The 19521-nt window shown below is 38.1% G+C and overlaps 1 protein-coding gene across 12 annotated transcripts in view; it reads right to left on the bottom strand.

Moving 5' to 3' along the window:
- CYRIB (CYFIP related Rac1 interactor B) overlaps positions 1–19521 on the bottom strand; it is a 165039-nt gene that overhangs the window by 30832 nt on the left and 114686 nt on the right. For 7 of the 12 annotated variants that reach the window (XM_047783244.1, XM_047783243.1, XM_047783245.1 and 4 more), the window contains one exon: positions 1869–1951. The exons of 3 other annotated variants lie outside the window; for them this stretch is intronic. In XM_047783244.1, the coding sequence (XP_047639200.1) occupies positions 1869–1941 (73 nt within the window). In that variant the 5' untranslated portion in view covers positions 1942–1951. Of the gene's footprint in view, positions 1–1868; positions 1952–2854; positions 2938–3923; positions 4143–19521 lie in introns of those variants that run through there. 2 more of the 12 variants (XM_047783249.1, XM_047783254.1) reach the window with 2 other exon arrangements.

The raw sequence follows: 19521 nt of genomic DNA, 5'->3' as shown, positions 1-19521 counted from the left end.
AGTAAACCAGTACATCAAAAGTTCTACACTGGCTGATACAAGTAACAAATATTTTCAAATGTATATCTGTCTTTAAGAAGGTAAATACTTTATATGTAGTTCTTTGTTGTTGGTTATTACTGTTGTTAGCCATTTTAGCCTTTTCCTGCTACTAAACCAGCTATTTAAATTTTAAGGAGAATGGTCCAAACTCCCACAGATTAGAAAATCAAGACCAAGTAATATTTTTAAAACGACAGTAAACTCATGCCTCTCACCTGACCACAACATAATGCTAGGTTTATAAAAAGATCAAGTGCCAAGTCTTGAACAAGATCTTGACTGTATCAAAGCCAAGATTCTGCAAATGTAAGGAATTTGAGACAAAGAGTAAAAAGGAGACAGAATAGCAGAAAAATATACAAGAGCAAGTTTGAAACAGATGCAAATAAACTAAAATATAGCTCTAATGTAAGCTGCCTCATCTGAAAGAATAATCATCAAGTAAGCAATCTGCTCAACATCCCCAAGCTGATTAAAATCCATGCTAAACATGCATTTAAAACAGCATTGTTAAATTGTTGAGAAGGGTCAAGAAAACTAATATTCATTCAATAACATCTTCCCCTAAATACCAAACAGTATGGTCCCCATACTGACATCACTACTCTGCTGGCCTGCACACAGTACCCAAACTGTAACCAAACAGTTACAGGAATGTAGTAAAAGTAGAAAAACATCAGAGACCACAAATTATCCCATCAAATGGAGATGTTACAAATTAATGTGCTCATATAGCCTAGTTTAAAGAAAAAATACAAATTATTCTTAAAATAGAATACACTATACAATATCATATAAACTAAATTGAAGTTGATGGAAAAATGTAATGTCTCTTTAGGGATTTGTTTGTTTTAAAAACCAGAAAAGGTATTAAATTTTAAGCATTTCAAAAACTATTCAAATGGTTTAATCTCAGATAAAAAATGCAAGGGATCACATGACTTACAAACTAAAGGCTATCTCTTCACCCTTTCCTAACAATTTTCTAATCATCGGTTAAAATAGCAACATTCACACTAAAACACCAACGTAATATCATTGTTCTCAATTTGACAACCAGACAAGCTAAGCAACACTGACAGCCAAAAAAGCAACAGCTTTTCAACATGCACGGGGGTCAATGACACTTACCTGCCACTCTTAGACCATATTACAATAGGTCATGCAACATAAAACAAACAGAAGGCAAATTACTTAAAGGTCTGTGAACCCATTATTTTTCTTTTTATTTAGTTAGAAAAAAATGAATTCCTGAAAAAAATACATATAATGAATTTAACTTTTCAAATTAATTATTTGCAAAGATTAAATAATTAAGGTTCACACTTACCTTTTAATATTATGCCCAAATTACTGAGCTTTGAATGGCCTTCATGAACAGATTTTATATGTAAAATACTTCAATAGGTACATAGAGTAATTGAAACCTAGTCAAATTTTCTCAACTGCAATACATTTTTCCTGAAATACTGCTTCTATTTAACAAGTCTTGAAGTAGCACTTGTCCTTTCCACCAAAATTTTTTCATAAAAATGTTTTCATTCAAGAATCTCAAATGTTTTCATTAGCAATCTCAAATTATAAAATAATGTCCAAGAGATCTGAATCTCTTAACAAAAATTCAAGTAAAAACATTTTATCACAATTTAATTTATAAAATATGACTTCCAGTTCTAGAAGGCACCAGAAATTTTACTCAAACAATTCATAGCTCAGTCATGCAAAGCAAAAGTTAAGAAGATGGCAAAGTGGAAACATTCATTTAGTGCAAGACAAACGCAGTCTACTGCAGGCAAAGAGAAATAGATATAAAATCATCTTCTCACTTTCAAAATCAAGGAAAAAATTTGGCCCCTGCTCAAGGTCTGTGCATGTCAAAACTTTAAGAAGATTCCCCATGTTAAGGTACCTGTCAAGACAAGAATGAGAAAAGAGAAAATATCCCTTTATAAAAAAGAACATCTGAAATTTACTTTAAAAAAAAAAAAATTGTAACAGGGAAAATGTTCATTAGGCCATGAATTCGTCCTTCAGGTTACCCAGACTGTGCTCTGGCAGACAGCAAACCAGGTTCTCAAGGTGCTGATATGGAGGACCTAGAGGTGAAATGCAGTTTTCCTGTACACAATGGCATAACTGTTGTTCTAATTCTTCTCAAAATTCTCCCAAAACAAGTTTCATTAATGGCCTTATAATGAAAAATTCTTTAAGTATTCCAATAGTGCTAGTATTCTGAAAAAGAAACTTCTGATCAGGAATTACTCACATGTAATCTTGTTTAGTATTGCACTGAACAACAATTTATTTCAAAGCCGAATATTAAGAGTTTTGGCCACAGCTCACCTTTGCATTTCATCTTAAAATAGGAGAATATTAAGCTATTTCCTGTATACCATTAAATAACGCATATATTTCTAACCAAATTTGGGTTATCAATAATTTGTATTGATTCTGGATATGCAGCACAACTCTGATTTTTTATAAAATTATCAGGATTATAAGCAAATGGATTGGCGGGCATAGTCACTAAGGCATACTATTAGAATGTTCATCATAAGGCTACTTGCTTCATGGACTAATGAAAGGACAGCACTGGCTACAGACTCAACATGATTTTAGCAAATGGAGAAACTAAAGAATTATACATATGATGGTGATGTTTGCCTACAATTAAGGAAAAAGTCATGCAAAACTCTGTTTGATCCCCATATTTTATTAACAAATATCCTGGCTGGCCTTCACTGTGGTGTGAGTATAATTAATCTTCCACCTTTACCATTATACACCAGCTGTGAAGGGCTAAGAGACTTACTTTCAAAGTCCAAGAAAAAATGTGCTGCATTGTGGTCTATGTCCCTGGTTAGCACCTTAATGAGATTACCCATGCCAGCAAACCTAAAAATAAAAATGGCAACATCATTTAGTTCCAGTAAAAAAATTTTAAGCAGAGGCCTGGGATTCGGCAAAGGCTGGCTTGCTCATAATTACCAACAGGTGCAGGTTTATATGCTCCTGACATTGAAAATTTGGAACAACAAAAGCACATTTGGCTCTGAGTTTACAGCTCTTGTCTCACTTTTCCACATATCAAAAAAGTTACATATGGCAAAATTGGAAAAAAAGATTCGATTTTTACATAAAACTTGCAATAGTTACATTTGATTAATATCTATGCTAGTGTTACTCATTTAAAATGTTTGAGGAATATATTCTCAATTTAAATTAACATAAAAAATAGACTTTTCAAATAAGTAAATACTGAGATTATAATTTTTAAATAATAGGGGTAGTTTCCTTCTTTGAGGAATCAAATCCTATCAGGAATATAAGAAAGACAATATTCAAACCACACTTAACCATTAAAGACTAAAGGGAGATATCAATTAACGACCCATTTAAAAATTGTTACCACACAAAACCCAGTATTTTTCACATCTTCTATACTCCTGAGATGAATCAAACCTTTTATTATTTAACTCACAAGCTGATCATTCAACAATATCAACTGTACGCAAGGTATGTAACTTAGAAGTTAACATAGCAAACACACACAAAGCCATTAATTATCACAACTTCTAAGTTTGTAAAAGAAAAATAATGCATTGGTATAAATCTTGCCCAAGAATTTGCCATGACTCAGTGAGGATGAAGGTGGAAGAGGGGGTCAGGAACATCCAGGAAACAGGAAACAAGGCTCAAACCCTGAAGTTGCAATAACTACAGAGAAGGCAGACTATGACATCACAGGTACCCCAGGCCCTCACCCAACCTCCATACTTTTTATCCAAACATGGAACTGCCGGTTAAGTATAAATGAAACAAAATACTAAAGTAATAATATTTTTTTTTTAATCAATGAAAGAAAATAGTTTATCACTCACCCCTATTACAAGAAGTCTGAAAAGAGTGAGCACTTCTGGCCACCTGTGCTGGCCCCCTTCTGCCACCTACTCTCCGGACAACGGCCAATGTTCCTAACTTTAAGCTTCCCAAAGAGGAAATAACAGTTTATGTATGAGAGTTATTTGCTTTAAAGATCAAAACCTGAGGGACTGACACATACTTCTTAGAAATGTTAAAGGCAACCTAATTTATTCACAATTACGGTTAATACTAAAGGATCACCTCTCTTTTACATCAATATGTTCCCTATGGAAGAGGTAGGGATCTATCTTATTTTTGATATTTAAATCTCCATTACACAGAATTTCACTGCAAAGATTTTCTACAACATTTTATACAGGTGGATTAGCTGAGATTAAAACTAAAAGGGAAATATTTCATTTTAATTATTCTTATACACTATAAAAAGCGTAATAATTCCAAACTTTCATATATAAGGAAAACATAAGCATTTTCCCAAAATTATCACATCCAAATAATTGCATCAAATTGGTTACTAAATTTATTCAATAAATTTTTAAAGGAACCATTTGGGAAGAAAAGAATATTTCACAGCTTCAATTTTTAAGAGTTTTCAAATATACATACATACACAGAATATCTGTTTCCAAACCTATATAAATTCTCTCACTAACAAGAACTAAGACCAAATATACAAAGGATTACCTAGTGGTATCAAACTCCAATCACAGATGGAAAATCAGTGTGAGAAAGGGCTGTAATTGTCTTTGAGGAAAAGGCAGCACACTATTTGGTGTTACAAGAGTTTATTAGTCATGGAATCAAACTAAAATTCCAACTCTAGATAAATAGCTGTTTGCCCTTGAGAATGCTAGATAACCTCTCTGGGAGTCCTCTCTTCCACCAATAAAACACACATTTCATAGTAACGATGTTAAAAGGTCATAATGAGAGTTCAATGAGATAAAATACTGACTTAATAGCACCATGTAGGGAGTTCCCGTCATGGCACAGTGGTTAATGAATCCGACTAGGAACCATGAGGTTGCGGGTTCAATCCCTGGCCTTGCTCAGTGGGTTAAGGATCCGGTGTTGCCGTGTGGTGTAGGTTGCAGACTCGGCTCGGATCCCGCGTTGCTGTGGCTCTGGTGTAGGCTGGCAGCTACAGCTCCGATTAGACTCCTAGCCTGGGAACCCCCATATGCCATGGGAGCGGCCCTAGAAAAGGCAAAAAGACCAAAAAAAAAAAAATAGCACCATGTATGCCACATAGAAAGCATTCAATAAAAATGTTGGCTATTACTATATCCCCCCAAATCACAAAATAACTTAAAAAATAATAATGGCTCTATTTCTCTTAATACAAAACAGAGTCTTCAACCTGACAATGAATTTCAATGTTATAAAGCAGAGGAAGTCATAAAACCCATATTTAGGCCACTTTCATTAAGAATATTGCTGAAATGCTGTCTTAAATTCCTCCTCTGAGACCCCCATCAGGTACAGGAGGGAAGGATTTAAATGTCCTTACCTTTGCACTTGGATGCACACTTCAGAGAAAATGATGTAACTGGACCATTTTCCTACCTCTCCTGCAAATTTCTTCCACTATTTAGTCCTTCTTTCAAGGCATCCCAGCCTAATGGGACCCTAACACTTGGTCCTACCTATTGCCTCTCCACAAGTCCTCAAAGACTCAGAATTTTTTTTACCTTTTCATCCCAAACACTGACTCTTAATTAGAAAATGGCCCAGTTTATCTAATACAGGTTTCTCAACTTCAGCACTACTAACTAACATTGGGGCTGGGTGACTGTTCTGTTGAGAGGCGTCTACCTCACACTATAAGATCTTCAGCAGCATTCTGGGCCTCTACACACTAGATGCTGGGAGTAACCCATCACACAAGGTGGAGGCAACCCATGTCATGTGTGTTTCTTTGAACAAAAACTCATGGAATTTTTCAAAGGTCTGAAAACAGTTATAACATTATCACAGTTGTCATATCTTTTCACAATAATAAACAAAAAAATTTAAACCATTTCCTTGTTGTCTTGCATAGTTTAACTCTTCAGCCAAAACCAAAACAAACCCTCTCCATTCCCTCAGTGTCTGATTTCATACGTCATAAGGGCTACTTGTCCATTCTGGTAGGTACCAGACCACGTGGATTCAAACCCCCCAGCTCTGCCATTTCCTTGTGACTTTAGTCAAGTTTCTTAACTTCTCCATACTTCCATCTTCTCATCGAAAAATGTGTATAATAATTATAATATCCACTGCAGAGGGTTCATGAAATCATTGAATGGAGTAATACAAGCAAAAGGGTACAGTTCCCAGCAATAAATATCAGTATGGCCCTCGCTAGAGCAACCCGACTGACCGAGGATCTGCAGCCAGCAGCATGAGACGCTTTGGAGCGTGTGGCAGCCACATCCTCTGCCCTAGAGTGAGCCACTCTGTCACAAAAGCAGGAAGCCAACAGGCAGTGGAGAGTCACAGAAAGTGTCCTAACATCCTTAATTTTTGATTCCATTTGTTTCTGAGTTTCAGCTGCCATTTCCCTCAGTTTAGTTGCTAGATTTTTACATCTGGTTATAAGATATCCTAATTTCTTTGAATCAATTTTTTTACCTTTTCAGTCGAGTGGGGCTTCTGTCATTTTCATTTAAAGAGTTCTGCCTAGTATGATTTCTAAATTTCAGATGAATATTATTATTCTGATACAAAAATATATTATGATACAAAATATCTAAGAGATTTTCCAGATTATATAACACTTGGTCCCAAATAATGATATATTTTAGAGACACTATTTCAAAGTAAATAATAAATATTATAATTTAGAATAATAAACTTGCAATCAGAATTTAGGAGGAAAAAGCTTTTTATTGTAATCCTTGGATTTAAACTAAATATTATAAATATTTACCAAATACACATTTAATACACAGAAGTCACATATAGTTTACTTCAAGTGCGTGTGATATTTCTGGTAAACCTTGTGACTATGTGCTCTTAGGTTACTTTGTTTCAAAGCTCTTGGCTTATCTGGAAAGGAACACATTCTTGCTGGCCCTGGTCTGTGGACTGTATTTCTGAGCTCACAGAGGCACTTAATAAACACATCACACCATTTTCCCACAAAACATCTGAAAAGACATTTCCTTAATTAGAATAACAGAAGCCACTAGAAACACAACTGCAGGGCACAGGAGTTCCCCGCTCCCACCCTATTCCTTGCTTCTCTGTGCAGCAAGACCCCTTAAGAAGAATTGCCTGTGCTCATTGTCTTTTATTCCTCTCCTTCCACCCTCTGTTAAGCCCCCTCCACCTGGCTTTTGCCCAATCCCTACCACCAAAGTGCTCTGGCAAGGTCATCCAACAACACCCATGGTGATTTCCAATGGTCAGTTCTAAAGTCCCCATCCTTTGAAATGGATAAGCAACGAGATCCCGCTGTAGAGCACTGGGAACTGTATCTAGTCATTTATGATGGAGCATGATAATGTGAGAAAAAGAATGTATACGTGTATGTCTGACTGGGTCACCTTGCTGTACAGTAGAAAACTGACAGAACACTGTAAACCAGCTCTGATGGAAAAAATAAAAACCATTTAAAAAATTTTAAAAAAAAAGCCCCCAGCCTACTTTACCCATCAGAAGCATCTGACATAACTGACACTCCTCCCTCTTCAATTCACCTTTCTCATTAGCTTCAAGGATGCCCTGTCTCACCTCCTTTACTGCAATACCAGCCTGGTTCTTGCCACCATCACCTCTTTTCAGGACTACTTCAAATGCCTCCTAACTGCTTCTACCTTTGCCTCCTACTACAGTCTCTCATTAGAAGAGGCAAAGCAATATTTTAAAAATATAAATTTTTTATATTTATATAAATCCTTTCTCCACTCAAACACACGCAATGGCTTACTCACACGATCAGAATAAAATCCAAACTCCTTACCAGGTCTCACAAAACCCCACATGGTCTGTGCCTAACTCACTCTGGTCTCCTTGCCCCTCATGCTCCACAGCAGCTTGTTGCAGCTTCTTTAGCTCAGCAAGAGTTCTCTCTCCTTGGAGCCTCTGTAGCTGCTTTTCCTTGGCTTGGGATGCTCCGTCCACAGACCTTTAAATGACAAGCTACTGCAGTTCATGCAGGTTGGTGCTTCAATGAGACCACCTCAGGGAGCGCGTCCTTCACCAGTCCATCCATGATACCACTTCCTCACTACCCTCTACCAAACCAATGCTTATCACCAAGTGGCACATATTCATTCCTCTGCTTATCTATTTACTCTGTCTTCTACTACAACGTCAACTTTGAGGAGAGAGGAGCTTTGGTCTATACACTGTTCTACCCCCAGCACCCAGAGCAATGCCTGGGATGTTGTAAGCAGTAATAAACATTCGTTGAATAACTGCATGATTAAAAACACACACACACGGAGCTCCCCTTGTGGGAGAGTGGAAACGAATGAGGTTGCCGGTTCAATCCCCGACCTCACTCGGTGGGTTAGGTTAAAGATCTGGCAATGCCGTGAGCTGTGGTGTAGGTCACAGATGCAGCTTGGATTCTGCATTGCTGTGGCCGTGGTGTAGGCCAGCAGCTGTAGCTCCAATTAGCCCCTAGCCTGGGAACCTCCGTATGCCGAGGGTGCAGCCCTAATAAGCAAAAACAAACAACCCCCCCACACACAGGAGTTCCCGTTGTGGCTCAGAGGTAACAAACCCAGCTAGTATCCATGAGGATGCAGATTTGATCCTTGGCCTCGCTCACCGGGTTAAGGATCTGGTGTTGCCGTGAGCTGTGGTGGTCACAGATGTGGCTCGGATCTAGCATTGCTGTGGCTGTGGTAGGCCAGCAGCTACAGCTCTGATTCAACCCCTAGCCTGGGAACTTCCATATGCTGCAGGAGCAACCCTAAAAAGACAAAAATAAATAAATGAAAAAAATAAACATACACACAGAAAATAAAACTTTGTAAGATTACAGGAGCATTCCAAGGAGGAGAGAAGACCAAAATAAATATTGACAACTGAAGGCTCTGAGTTGGGGGAAAAAAAAGTCTGAGAATTTAGGAAGAGCTCACTGCCTTTCCAGTCAAGTAACTGAAGACAGTCCTTCCCTGCCCCAGTAAAAGCCATTAATCTTATATATGATTAAAAACTTCTGAAATGTTAACTATTAAGGAAACAAAATGACAAAGGCTGTGAATATTAAGAAAATTACAATTTGCCAAGATAACTTGGGAACAACATTCCATTCTCCCACTGCCATAAATACTGCTCCGAAACACAAATAAGAATGGAAACTAGCCTATATCATAATTCTGATCCTGTAGAGCACTCACAAAATTAAAGAAAGTAAGTTTTAAAATGTGGGTTTAAATTTTAATTTCCTTTAGTCCATATGTCCTCCAAGAATCTTCTGAGAAAAATTTAAAAGCAGAGTGTCAGAATTCCCGTCGTGGCACAGTGGTCAACGAATCCAACTAGGAACCATGAGGTTGCATGATCGATCCCTGGCCTTGCTCAGTGGGTTAAGGATCCAGTGTTGCCATAAGCTGTGGTTTAGGTCGCATATGTGACTCGGATCCCGAGTTGCTGTGGCTCTGGCGTCAGCTGGCGGCTACAGCTCCGATTCAACCCCTAGCCTGGGAACTTCTATATGCCTTGTGTGCAGCTCTAGAAAATGAAAAAAAAAAAAAAAAAAAAAAAAAGCAGAGTGTCAATTCTGCCTCTTCAAAATTTTAAAAGGACAAACTCTAAAATCAAGCCAATATCCATGATCACCTTCAACCAGGTAACTGAATAAAGAATGCAAAGAAATATGAAGTGTTACAGGAGAAAGAAGACACCAAAACATACTTTGTTCTCTCTTAATAAAACTTCAAAACAATAGATTTCACAAGAATACTTTTAATACAAACCTACTGTTTCCAATTTATGGTGACTAAAAATGTGAATGTGAAAAAAAAAAAACCAAACAGTCCCTGGAAACCAACTGTTTTTAGTCTTGATGACAAAGAATTTCTTACATTTATCCAAGTTCTGAATCCTAGGCAAGAAGGACTTCTAGTAAACATAATACCATACAATGTTTCTGAATTACATTCTTTTTTTTTTCTTTTTCCTTTTTTAGGGCCAAAACTGCAGCATATAGAAGTTCTCAGGCTAGGTGTTGAATTGGAGCTGCAGCTGTTGGCCTACACTACATAGCCACTGCAACACCACATCCAAGCCACATCTGTGACCTATGCTGCAGCTTGCAACAACACCAGATCCTTAACCCACTGAGAGAGGCCAGGGATCGAACAGAGCCTCACAGACACTAGGTTGTGTTCTTAACCTGCTGAGCCACAACAGGAACTCCCTGAATTACATTCTGTTGTGCATAAAATATTACTGAGAATTAAATAAGCTATTTACCTTAGAGACATTCAGACCCATAGAAAAACTGAAAGTCTTTAAAACTGACAAGATGGTGGATTAATCTGGAATTCAACTATGCTTTTGCGTTACTTGTCTACCAAGAAAGTTCTGGTTCTCATACATGTACCATGACTCTGAAGCAGTATCAACAGAGTAGGAAATGAGTAATGAAAAATATGATACAATGTTCACTGGCAATGGAACACATATGATGAAGGCCAGTAGTAATTAAAGAATCACAGGTTTATGCTTATGTTCACACTCTTTAGTTGCGTATTCAGAAACTGTAACACAATGTAATATAACAAAATGTGATATAGCAAAAAAATAGTGAAGTGCTTTAATAATTCTCCTTCCAAAGATAAACTACGAGACACAGAAAAGATTCGGAATCATTTTGTCATGTATTTAACCAACTAGTTATTACATGCTTAAAAATCCACTTTAACATAAAAAGTATTAATATTCTACTCTGAAGACAATAATGCCAACAGCAAAACAAAAAAAAAAAGAAAATCACTAATATCTTTCAGAGAAAGTAATTCACCTAGAATCTGTTGAAGAAAGAATCCAACTGATGTGCTCTCAGAGAGCAATTACAGAAATATTTTATGACACATGCTGAAAAGATTCTTCTGATCAATCTACTAGACAGAAAATGCTGTGGGTGAGTGAAAAGGTGAAGTAGGAACTCACACGGCTTTGCCATCCCGAAAGCCAGTTACTGACCTCCAGGGCCACGTTTTTAGGTCTCAAAGTTAAGGATAAGCATTTCTCAAGTGATTACATAAAGCAGGAAGTTCAGGCTAAAATAGTAGAAACTTCAAAATAATTCAAAAGATCTCAACAATCTCACTTAGCATGTCTGCCTCTGAAAATAATTCAGGCACCATTTTCTTCAAACACTGCACGAAGCACAGTCTGGTTTGTAGAACTGCTCCTAAACTGCAACATAACCATTTGAAAGCCAAATTCCATTTAATATTGCAAATGAACAGCAGTGGTGACTCCAGAACTCATCTAGAGGCTGACAACAGTGCAAGAATGAAAAAATTTTCAGTATGTTAAACTTTCAAAAATTATTATAATTAATAACATTATAATAATTAAATTTTGATCATTTTCAGATTTATTAATGTATCTCAGAAGTTTAGCCTATGATTTTCATCTTTGGCTTTAGCTGAATATTGATTATTGGCCAAATGTACATTTGGTGTACCTCTGATACAAGCACATCAAGACAATATTCAACACAGGTCAGAATAAATATTCGATACCCTATGAATTTACTTAATGACTGGAAATAGGTGGGATCCAATAGTATTTCTTTGAAGGATTGGTTAGGTACACAATAATTTAAAGGAAAGGTATAATCACAATTCCTTCTTAGCTTCTGACATGGCTGCAACTCACATTAGGAACACAGCGGTCAGTTAATGGTATCAAACATACTAATTTTATGTAGGAAGCTGAAAACTTCTAATAGCTGAGTGTCAGCATAATAGAGAGAAATAAACAACTCAGGCAAGTCTATAATAATCATCCTGATATGCTATCTGCTCTCCCAATTGCACTGCAAACACACATCACACCCTAACTTTGCACCTACTTCTCCACTTTCCTCCCCTCCTTTTTCTCCAACAAAATAAGCTACTACCAGAATTTTCTGTTCTAACACAATGCAATGATTGGCCACAAATACCTGTTCATTAAATGGCATAACCAAGATTCCCCTTCTGCTCTTGCCCTTCTGTTTTCTGATCTTTTTTGAGCCTTATGCAGAACCTGAGTTCCCAGGACTTCCACTCACCCCTGATACCTGCTTCCACTGAACTTGCAAAGTAGAAACAGCGTTTTCTCTGGGACTCTAGGTTCACAGAGCTTGTTTTCCCTCCTGCCTGTACCCCTAGAGCATGAGGTATTCAAGAACAAAAACTCTCAGGGGAAGTATGAAAACACTGCTATTGTACTTAAGTCAACATGGATAAATTAATGCCAAGGAGTCAAAGAGGTGGACTGTGATGGTAATTTTCCTATTTCTCACACCCCTAAGCCTATCCTTCTATAATCTGCTTTGTGATATGGGGACAAAGAAGCTGTTAAGCATATTTTCTAGACCACTTTGTCAGCTGATTTCTCAGTATATTCCATCAACAGAAGTTACTACAAGGAAATTGGAAGGTGGGAAGAAAGAAAGTCCTTCTTTCTGTTTTTCAAGTCCTGTCAGCATTTCCTGTGAGCAAAAGCCAGCTATGGCTCCAAGATGCAGCTTCTTGCAGAACTCCTAGCAACAGTGCAGTGCCTGGCCCCCTTCAGAGGTCTAAGCTTCCAGTCTTCTTCCTTCTAGCACCTAAGTTCTGCTTAATCCACCTCTTGTCCTTTGTTCCTCCAGCTTTAGAAGTGATGACTATTTCTCGTCATCACCAATATCTAAGTTATGTCATGTGACATAATAAGAAATATATACTTGATTTTTATCCCTGGTTCCTAACACAGAGATCCTAAATCTCATGGAATTTCCTGGATAGCTGGAGCCTCTTGTTTTTGTTAGGTGACTCTTGCCAAGCCTTCAAGATGGGCGCTGGTTACCACAAAGGCCAAGGCATGTCTGAAGGGTTGGAACTTTCAACCCCATCTCTTCACCTCAAGGGAGGGGAAAAGGACTGCAGATTGAGTTGATCACCAGTAGCCAATGATTTACCATCTGTCATGCCTACACAGTGAAGCCTCCACTAAAAAACAAACAAACAAACAAACAAAAACCCAAAAAACCCAAACAAACCATTAAAGGGGTATGAGGAGCTTCCAGCTTGGTAAATGCATCCATATGCTGGGAGGGTGGCCCAGCCCAGCTCCATGGGGAGAGAAGCTCTTATGCTCAGGATACTTCCAGACCTCACCCTATGTACCTCTTCCATCTGGCTATTCACTTGTATTCTTTATAATGAACTGGAAGGAGTAAGTAAAGTGTTTCCCGGAGTTCTGTGAACTATTAGAGCAGATTACCGAACCTGAGGAGGGGGTCATGGGAACCTCCAATTCATAGCTGGCTGGTCAGAAGTAAAGGAGGCATGGGACCTGCGCCTGGCATCCAGAATGCAGGTAGTCTTGTGGGACTAAAGCCTTACTTAACCGGTGGGGTCTGTACTCACCCCACGTAGTAGAATCAATGAATTGTAAGACTCCTAGTTGGTGTCTGGAGAGTTGGAGAATTGACTGGTGTGGGGAAAAAAAAACCCGCACATTTGGAGTCAGAGGTGGTGTTGGAAAACAGTCCAGAACTGGTGTAAGAACTGTTATGAGTAAAAACACATTATCCTCTTTTTGCTCAGGCTTCCAACATTTGTGCAATTAAATCCATACATTAAATTTCCTGTTTTAAAATAGCTAGTAAGGTTTCTATATTCCTGGTTGAAATCTGACTTATACAGAGGAATGTAGAGAAAGTAGCTTAATCCTTAACTTTACCAAGACTATCTAATCTATCACCAACAAGGGATTAGTGTAGCTCTGAATAAAGTAATTCTTCTATTCTTCTTACTTTGCAAAATGTAAGGACTTTTGAAAGGGGAAGCAGGATTCAGGTATTCGTGGGTGCCCAGCTACAATATCATCACAGTAGTATGAAAACCTCAACATGAATCCCTAGCACATGTCAAGATCAATATATTTTGTAAGTCTAATAAGCATGGAATTAAGTTACTTGCCATAAAGAAATGTGACATAAACAAACAATGAGATGCAAATTGGGAGACTTGTAGTTTTGACTCTATCACAAAATATGTGGCTTTACATAAGTCAGTTTACTTGTTAGTGTGAATCTCTCACATTGCTTCTATGATTCTACAAATGTTACATCTTTCCTAATGCTGACATCTAGTGGATACACTTAAATTTAGTATTTTAAAATGAAAAATCTTACTTAAGCTATTTTTAAATAAAAGCCTCACTAGGATGCCTAGCTATCCTATCATAAATTAGGAAACCAGTACTGCACCTTAAATGGGAGTGAACCACAATAAAGAGTATTACAGACTGTCATGGCATCTTTGAGTCTGATTCAGAGATTCCTAGCACTAGCACTCTTCCATCCATCTAGCCATTAAAAATTAAACCACCAAGGCAAATTAGCTGCCTGAGTTGCAAATTTAGAACAAGAAAGCAAAAAAAAATGCTTCCAGCTCTAATGTCCTGCATTCAGGTACAGGCAATACATTATGAGAATGGCTAGTACAAAATTCTCAGTTTAGTAATTTAGGAGTGTACAGAATGGTAAGTGATGGAAATACAGGGGTGGGGAGGGACCCAAACTCAAAATTACCTGTTTTACAAGGATTCATTAAGAAGGTTTCTCTTAAAAAAAAAAAAAAAAAAAGGGAGTTCCTGTCGTGGCACAGTGGTTGGCGAATCCGACTAGGAATCATGAGGTTGCGGGTTCGGTCCCTGCCCTTGCTCAGTGGGTTAACGATCTGGCGTTGCCGTGAGCTGTGGTGTAGGTTGCAGACGCGGCTCGGATCCGGCGTTGCTGTGGCTCTGGCGTAGGCCGGCGGCTACAGCTCCGATTGGACCCCTAGCCTGGGAACCTCCACATGCCGCGGAAGCGGCCCAAAGAAATAGCAAAAAGACAAAAAATAATAATAATAAAAAAAAATAAAAATTAGAGGGCACCTGTAATGCTATTATGATTGTGCCAAACTGCTCTCCAAAGTACCTCTACCAATTCACTGTTACACTAGTAAAAGATTTCCTCTCTCCTCTCCTCCAAAACCTCAAGCTTTAATTTTTGGATTGTAGAATATGTGATGTTTTAATTTGCATTTTCTTGATTACCAATAAAAATGCCTATTTCATTGTTACCTATGCCTTTTATTTTTTGTCCACTGTCTCTTAGCCCCACACCTACCTTTGGAAACACCACCCCATACTGCTAGGGCCTGGAATCTGTAAATGATACTCCCAAGAAGTCCTTGCCAGCTGGGTTCCTATTAGGTTATTTCAATAAAAGGACTAAAGGGAGAGAATAAGGTTGGGGAAAGAGAGAAACAGACTTTTTCTAGCCAGGACAGACCGGCAGTTGCTGTAGGAGCACTTCAGACAGGGTGGTTCGGGCAGCCAATGCCCTAATTAGAGGGGGAAGTCTGTGGGTCCAGTTGAGTGGTAGTAGGAGCTACACCCCATCTTTTCTGCTCCTCTATTCCTCCCCTCCTCCCTTTCGTTCTTCTTTATAACCAACCCTCCATATTAAACTCCCTTTGAAATACTCATAGTATGTTTTCCTAACTTGACTTGACTTCAACTGATGCACCACTCAGTTTTTTTCCCAACAGGGCTTTAGGACTTCTAAATAGGAGTTCTGAATACCAATCTTTTGATGCTTGTGTACATGGCAAATACTTTCTCCTTGTCTGTAATATGTCTTAACTTATGTTTATGGTGCCGTTTGTCACACGTAGTCCATTTTTTCCTATATATTTTTTTTCAATTTAAAGAAATTGTTGAGTATCTGTTAAATATTCCCCAATCTCACCACTGGGTTGCAAACCGCAATTTGGTTTTTCTGTTTTGTTTTTGGGTTTTTTTAAGATGTTTATTTTTTCTGCTATAGTTGATTTACAATGTTCTATCAATTTCTGCTGTACAGCAAAGTGACCCAGTCATACATATATAGATATACATTCTTTTTCTCACATTATCCTCCATCATGTTCTATCACAAGTACTCAGATATAGTTCCCCTGTGCTACACAGCAAGACCTCACTGCTTATCTACTCCAAATGCAATAGTTTGCATCTATTAACCCAAACTCCCACTCCATCCCACTCCCTCCTCTCATAATCCATTTTTAATCATGTCTTTATGCCCTGTGCTTATTGTTTAAGTAATGCTTCATCTTCAAAATTGCCTTAGCAATTCTTGGCCTTTATTCACTCACGTGATTGTCAAGTTCTACCAAAAAAAAAAAAAAAACCTGATGGGATTTTTGATTTGATTTTGCATTAAAATATATAACATAATTGAGGCAAACTGCCATCTTTATAAAATATCAAGCATTTTTTTCATTTCATCTATGAGTATGATAGATTATAAAAATACATTTTCTAGTTCTAAATCATCCTTGCATTTCTGGGATCAGCTCTATTTGGTCATTTAAAGAAACATATATTCTGAGAGTTCTCTTGTGGCACTGTGGGTTAAGGACCCAGCATTGCCACTGCAGTGGCTGGGTCGCTGCTGTGGCTCAAGTTTGATCCCTGGCCTGTGAACTTTGATATGCTACAGGTGCAGCCAAAATAAATAAATAAATAAGATACATATATACACACATATATATACCTAAATTATATATATATACACAGACACCTAAATTATATATTACACACACACACACACACACACACATATATATATTTCTAAATTTGGTTTACTAATATTTCACTTTGGATTATTCCATAAAACTGACCAATAATTTTTCTCTCCATTCCTGTCTGGTTTTGTTCTCTGATTTCAATATTTTACATATATATTTATATATTGGCTTTCTATTCTATAAAACAGTTTATAAAAGATAGAACATATCAGTTCCTTGATGAGTTTTATGAGGAAGGTCTTCCAAACATCTTTTTCATCTTTGAAATTCTAGTCTCTGGTAGACATCCTACCATACAGTCACTAATCAGTAAACATTAGCTCAATTAATGAATGAATCAAAAGTCAAGTAAAGGAGTTCCCATTGTGACTCAGCAGTTTTGATTCCTGGCCTCACTCAGTGGGCTAAGGATCCAACATTGCTGTGAGCTACAGTGCAGGTCGCAAATGCAGCTTGGATCTGGCTTTGCTGTGGTTACGGCATAGGCTGGCAGCAACAGCTCTGATTGAATCCCTAGCCTGGGAACTTCCAAATGCCGCAACAGCGGCCTTAAAAAAAACAAAAGACAGGAGTTCCCATTGTGGCGCAGTGGTCAACGAATCCGACTAGGAACCATGAGGTTGCGGGTTCGGTCCCTGCCCTTGCTCAGTGGGTTATGGATCCGGCATTGCCGTGAGCTGCGGTGTAGGTTGCAGACACGGCTCAGATCCTACGTTGCTATGGCTCTGGCGTAGGCTGGCGACTACAGCTCCGATTTGACCCCTAGCCTGGGAACCTCCATATGCTGCAGGAGTGGCCCAAGAAATGGCAAAAAGACAAATAAAAATAAAAACATGTTTAAAAAAAAAATCAAGTAGAAAAAGCTTCCTCATCAAAGAAATACATACCTAAACTAAGTGTATCCCATAAAAGGTGTAGCTTTAGGTCAAATAAAACAACTGCATCTTTATAAAGTAGGGAGTAAGCTTATGACTTTGTTAGCCACTAAGGAATAATTCAAATGAAAGCTTAACAAAAGTTAAGAAACTCCATCAAAGGTAAGGTTGATGGGCAAAGGTTTACTGCTAACACATTAAAGCTGGCCTAGACAGCAAGATATTTTCCCACAATACTCTTCATCACCACTGAACTAATCTTCACTGGTATTTCTAATGTTCTTACACATTACAGCAATGAGAGCCAAAAGCCTTCAAATCCTGGTCCTAAAACCCAACAGCCATCCTCAGAAATAGTGCTTTTTAATATACATTTTTGGGGGCATGGAGATTAGGGGCTACAGGAAAGTTCTTCTCTGCTACATGTAAACATTCCACCTCACTCTCCAGGAATGAGAGCCTCTGATTTCTCCCCCAGTCATCAAACTACAGCAGAAAGGGCAAGGAAGTTGGGCCTCTCTCATAGGTAAGGAGTCCTCACAGTAGCGGAAGGAAAACATCTGTACCTGCCATCACTCTTTCCCCTCAGAGATTTCAGAGCAGGAAGCAGGACAGAGGAAAGCAGGAGACCTCTAAGCTCAAGGAAATCTGTCAGGATTTGGCATATAGGAATAATCCTCAATTCTAGTTACCATAGTATGATTGAAACAGTTAAGAGGTTATTAAAAACTGTTCTTCTACTTTCTTTCCCTGGTAATTTGAGTTAAAAGATAAAGTATTCTCAATCTACACATTCAATGCAATCCCTATCAAATTACCAAGTACATTTTTTCACAGAGCTCGATCAAAATATTTTAAAGTTTGTTTGGAAGCACAAAAGACCCAGAATAGCCAAAGATATCCTGAAAAAGAAAAATGGAGCTGGAGGAATCAGGCTCCTGGGCTTCAGACTATACTACAAAGCAACAATCCTCAAAATGGTAAGGTACTGGCACAAAGACAGAAATATAGATCAGTGGAACAGGATAGAAAGCCAAGAATTAGAAGTTCCTGTCATGGCTCAGTGGTTAATTAATCCAACTAGGAACCATGAGGCCTTGCTCAGTGCGTTAAGGATCCGGTGTTGCCGTGAGCAGTGGTGTAGGTCACAGACATGGCTCAGATCCCGCGTTGCTGTGGCTCTGGTGTAGGCCAGTGGCTAAAGCTCCGATTCAACCCCTAGCCTGGGAACCTCCATATGCCGCAGGAGTGGCCCAAGAAAATGGCAAAAAGACAAAAAAAAAAAAAAAAAAAAGCCCAGAATTAAACCCACGCACCTACAGCCAACTAATCTATGACAAAGGAGGCAAGAATATACAGTGGAGAAAAGACAGCCTGTTCAATAAGTAGTGCTGGGAAAACTGGACAGCCACATGGAAAAGAATGAAATTAGAACACTCCCTAACACCATACACACAAAAAAAAAACAACTCCAAATGGATTAAAGACCTAGAAATAAGACCAGACACTATAAAACTCTTAGAGGAAAACATAGGCCAAACACTCTTTGACATAAATGACAGCAACAGCTTCTCAATTAACCTCTTAGAGTAATGACAGTAAAAACAAAAACAAACAAGTGGAACCTAATTAAACTTAAAAGTTACTGCACAGCAAAGGAAACCCTAAACAAAATGAAAAGACAACCCACAGAATGGGAGAAAATCTTTGCAAGTGAGTCAACTGACAAGGGATTCATCTCCAACATTTATAAACACCTTCTGCAGCTCCACATCAAAAAAAAAAAACAAACAACCCCATCAAGAAATGGGCAGAAGATCTAAACAGACATACAGACGTATGTCTTCTTTGTTCTCCAAAACAAAGATGACCAAAAAACACATGAAAAGATGTCAACATTACTCATTATAAAGAAATGGTACCACCTTACACCAG

Source organism: Phacochoerus africanus, chromosome 6 (assembly GCF_016906955.1).
Source record: "Phacochoerus africanus isolate WHEZ1 chromosome 6, ROS_Pafr_v1, whole genome shotgun sequence".
Taxonomy (NCBI): Eukaryota; Metazoa; Chordata; class Mammalia; order Artiodactyla; family Suidae; genus Phacochoerus; species Phacochoerus africanus.
Note: the sequence above shows the minus strand (reverse complement) of the source record. Positions and strands in the feature narration are given on the sequence as shown.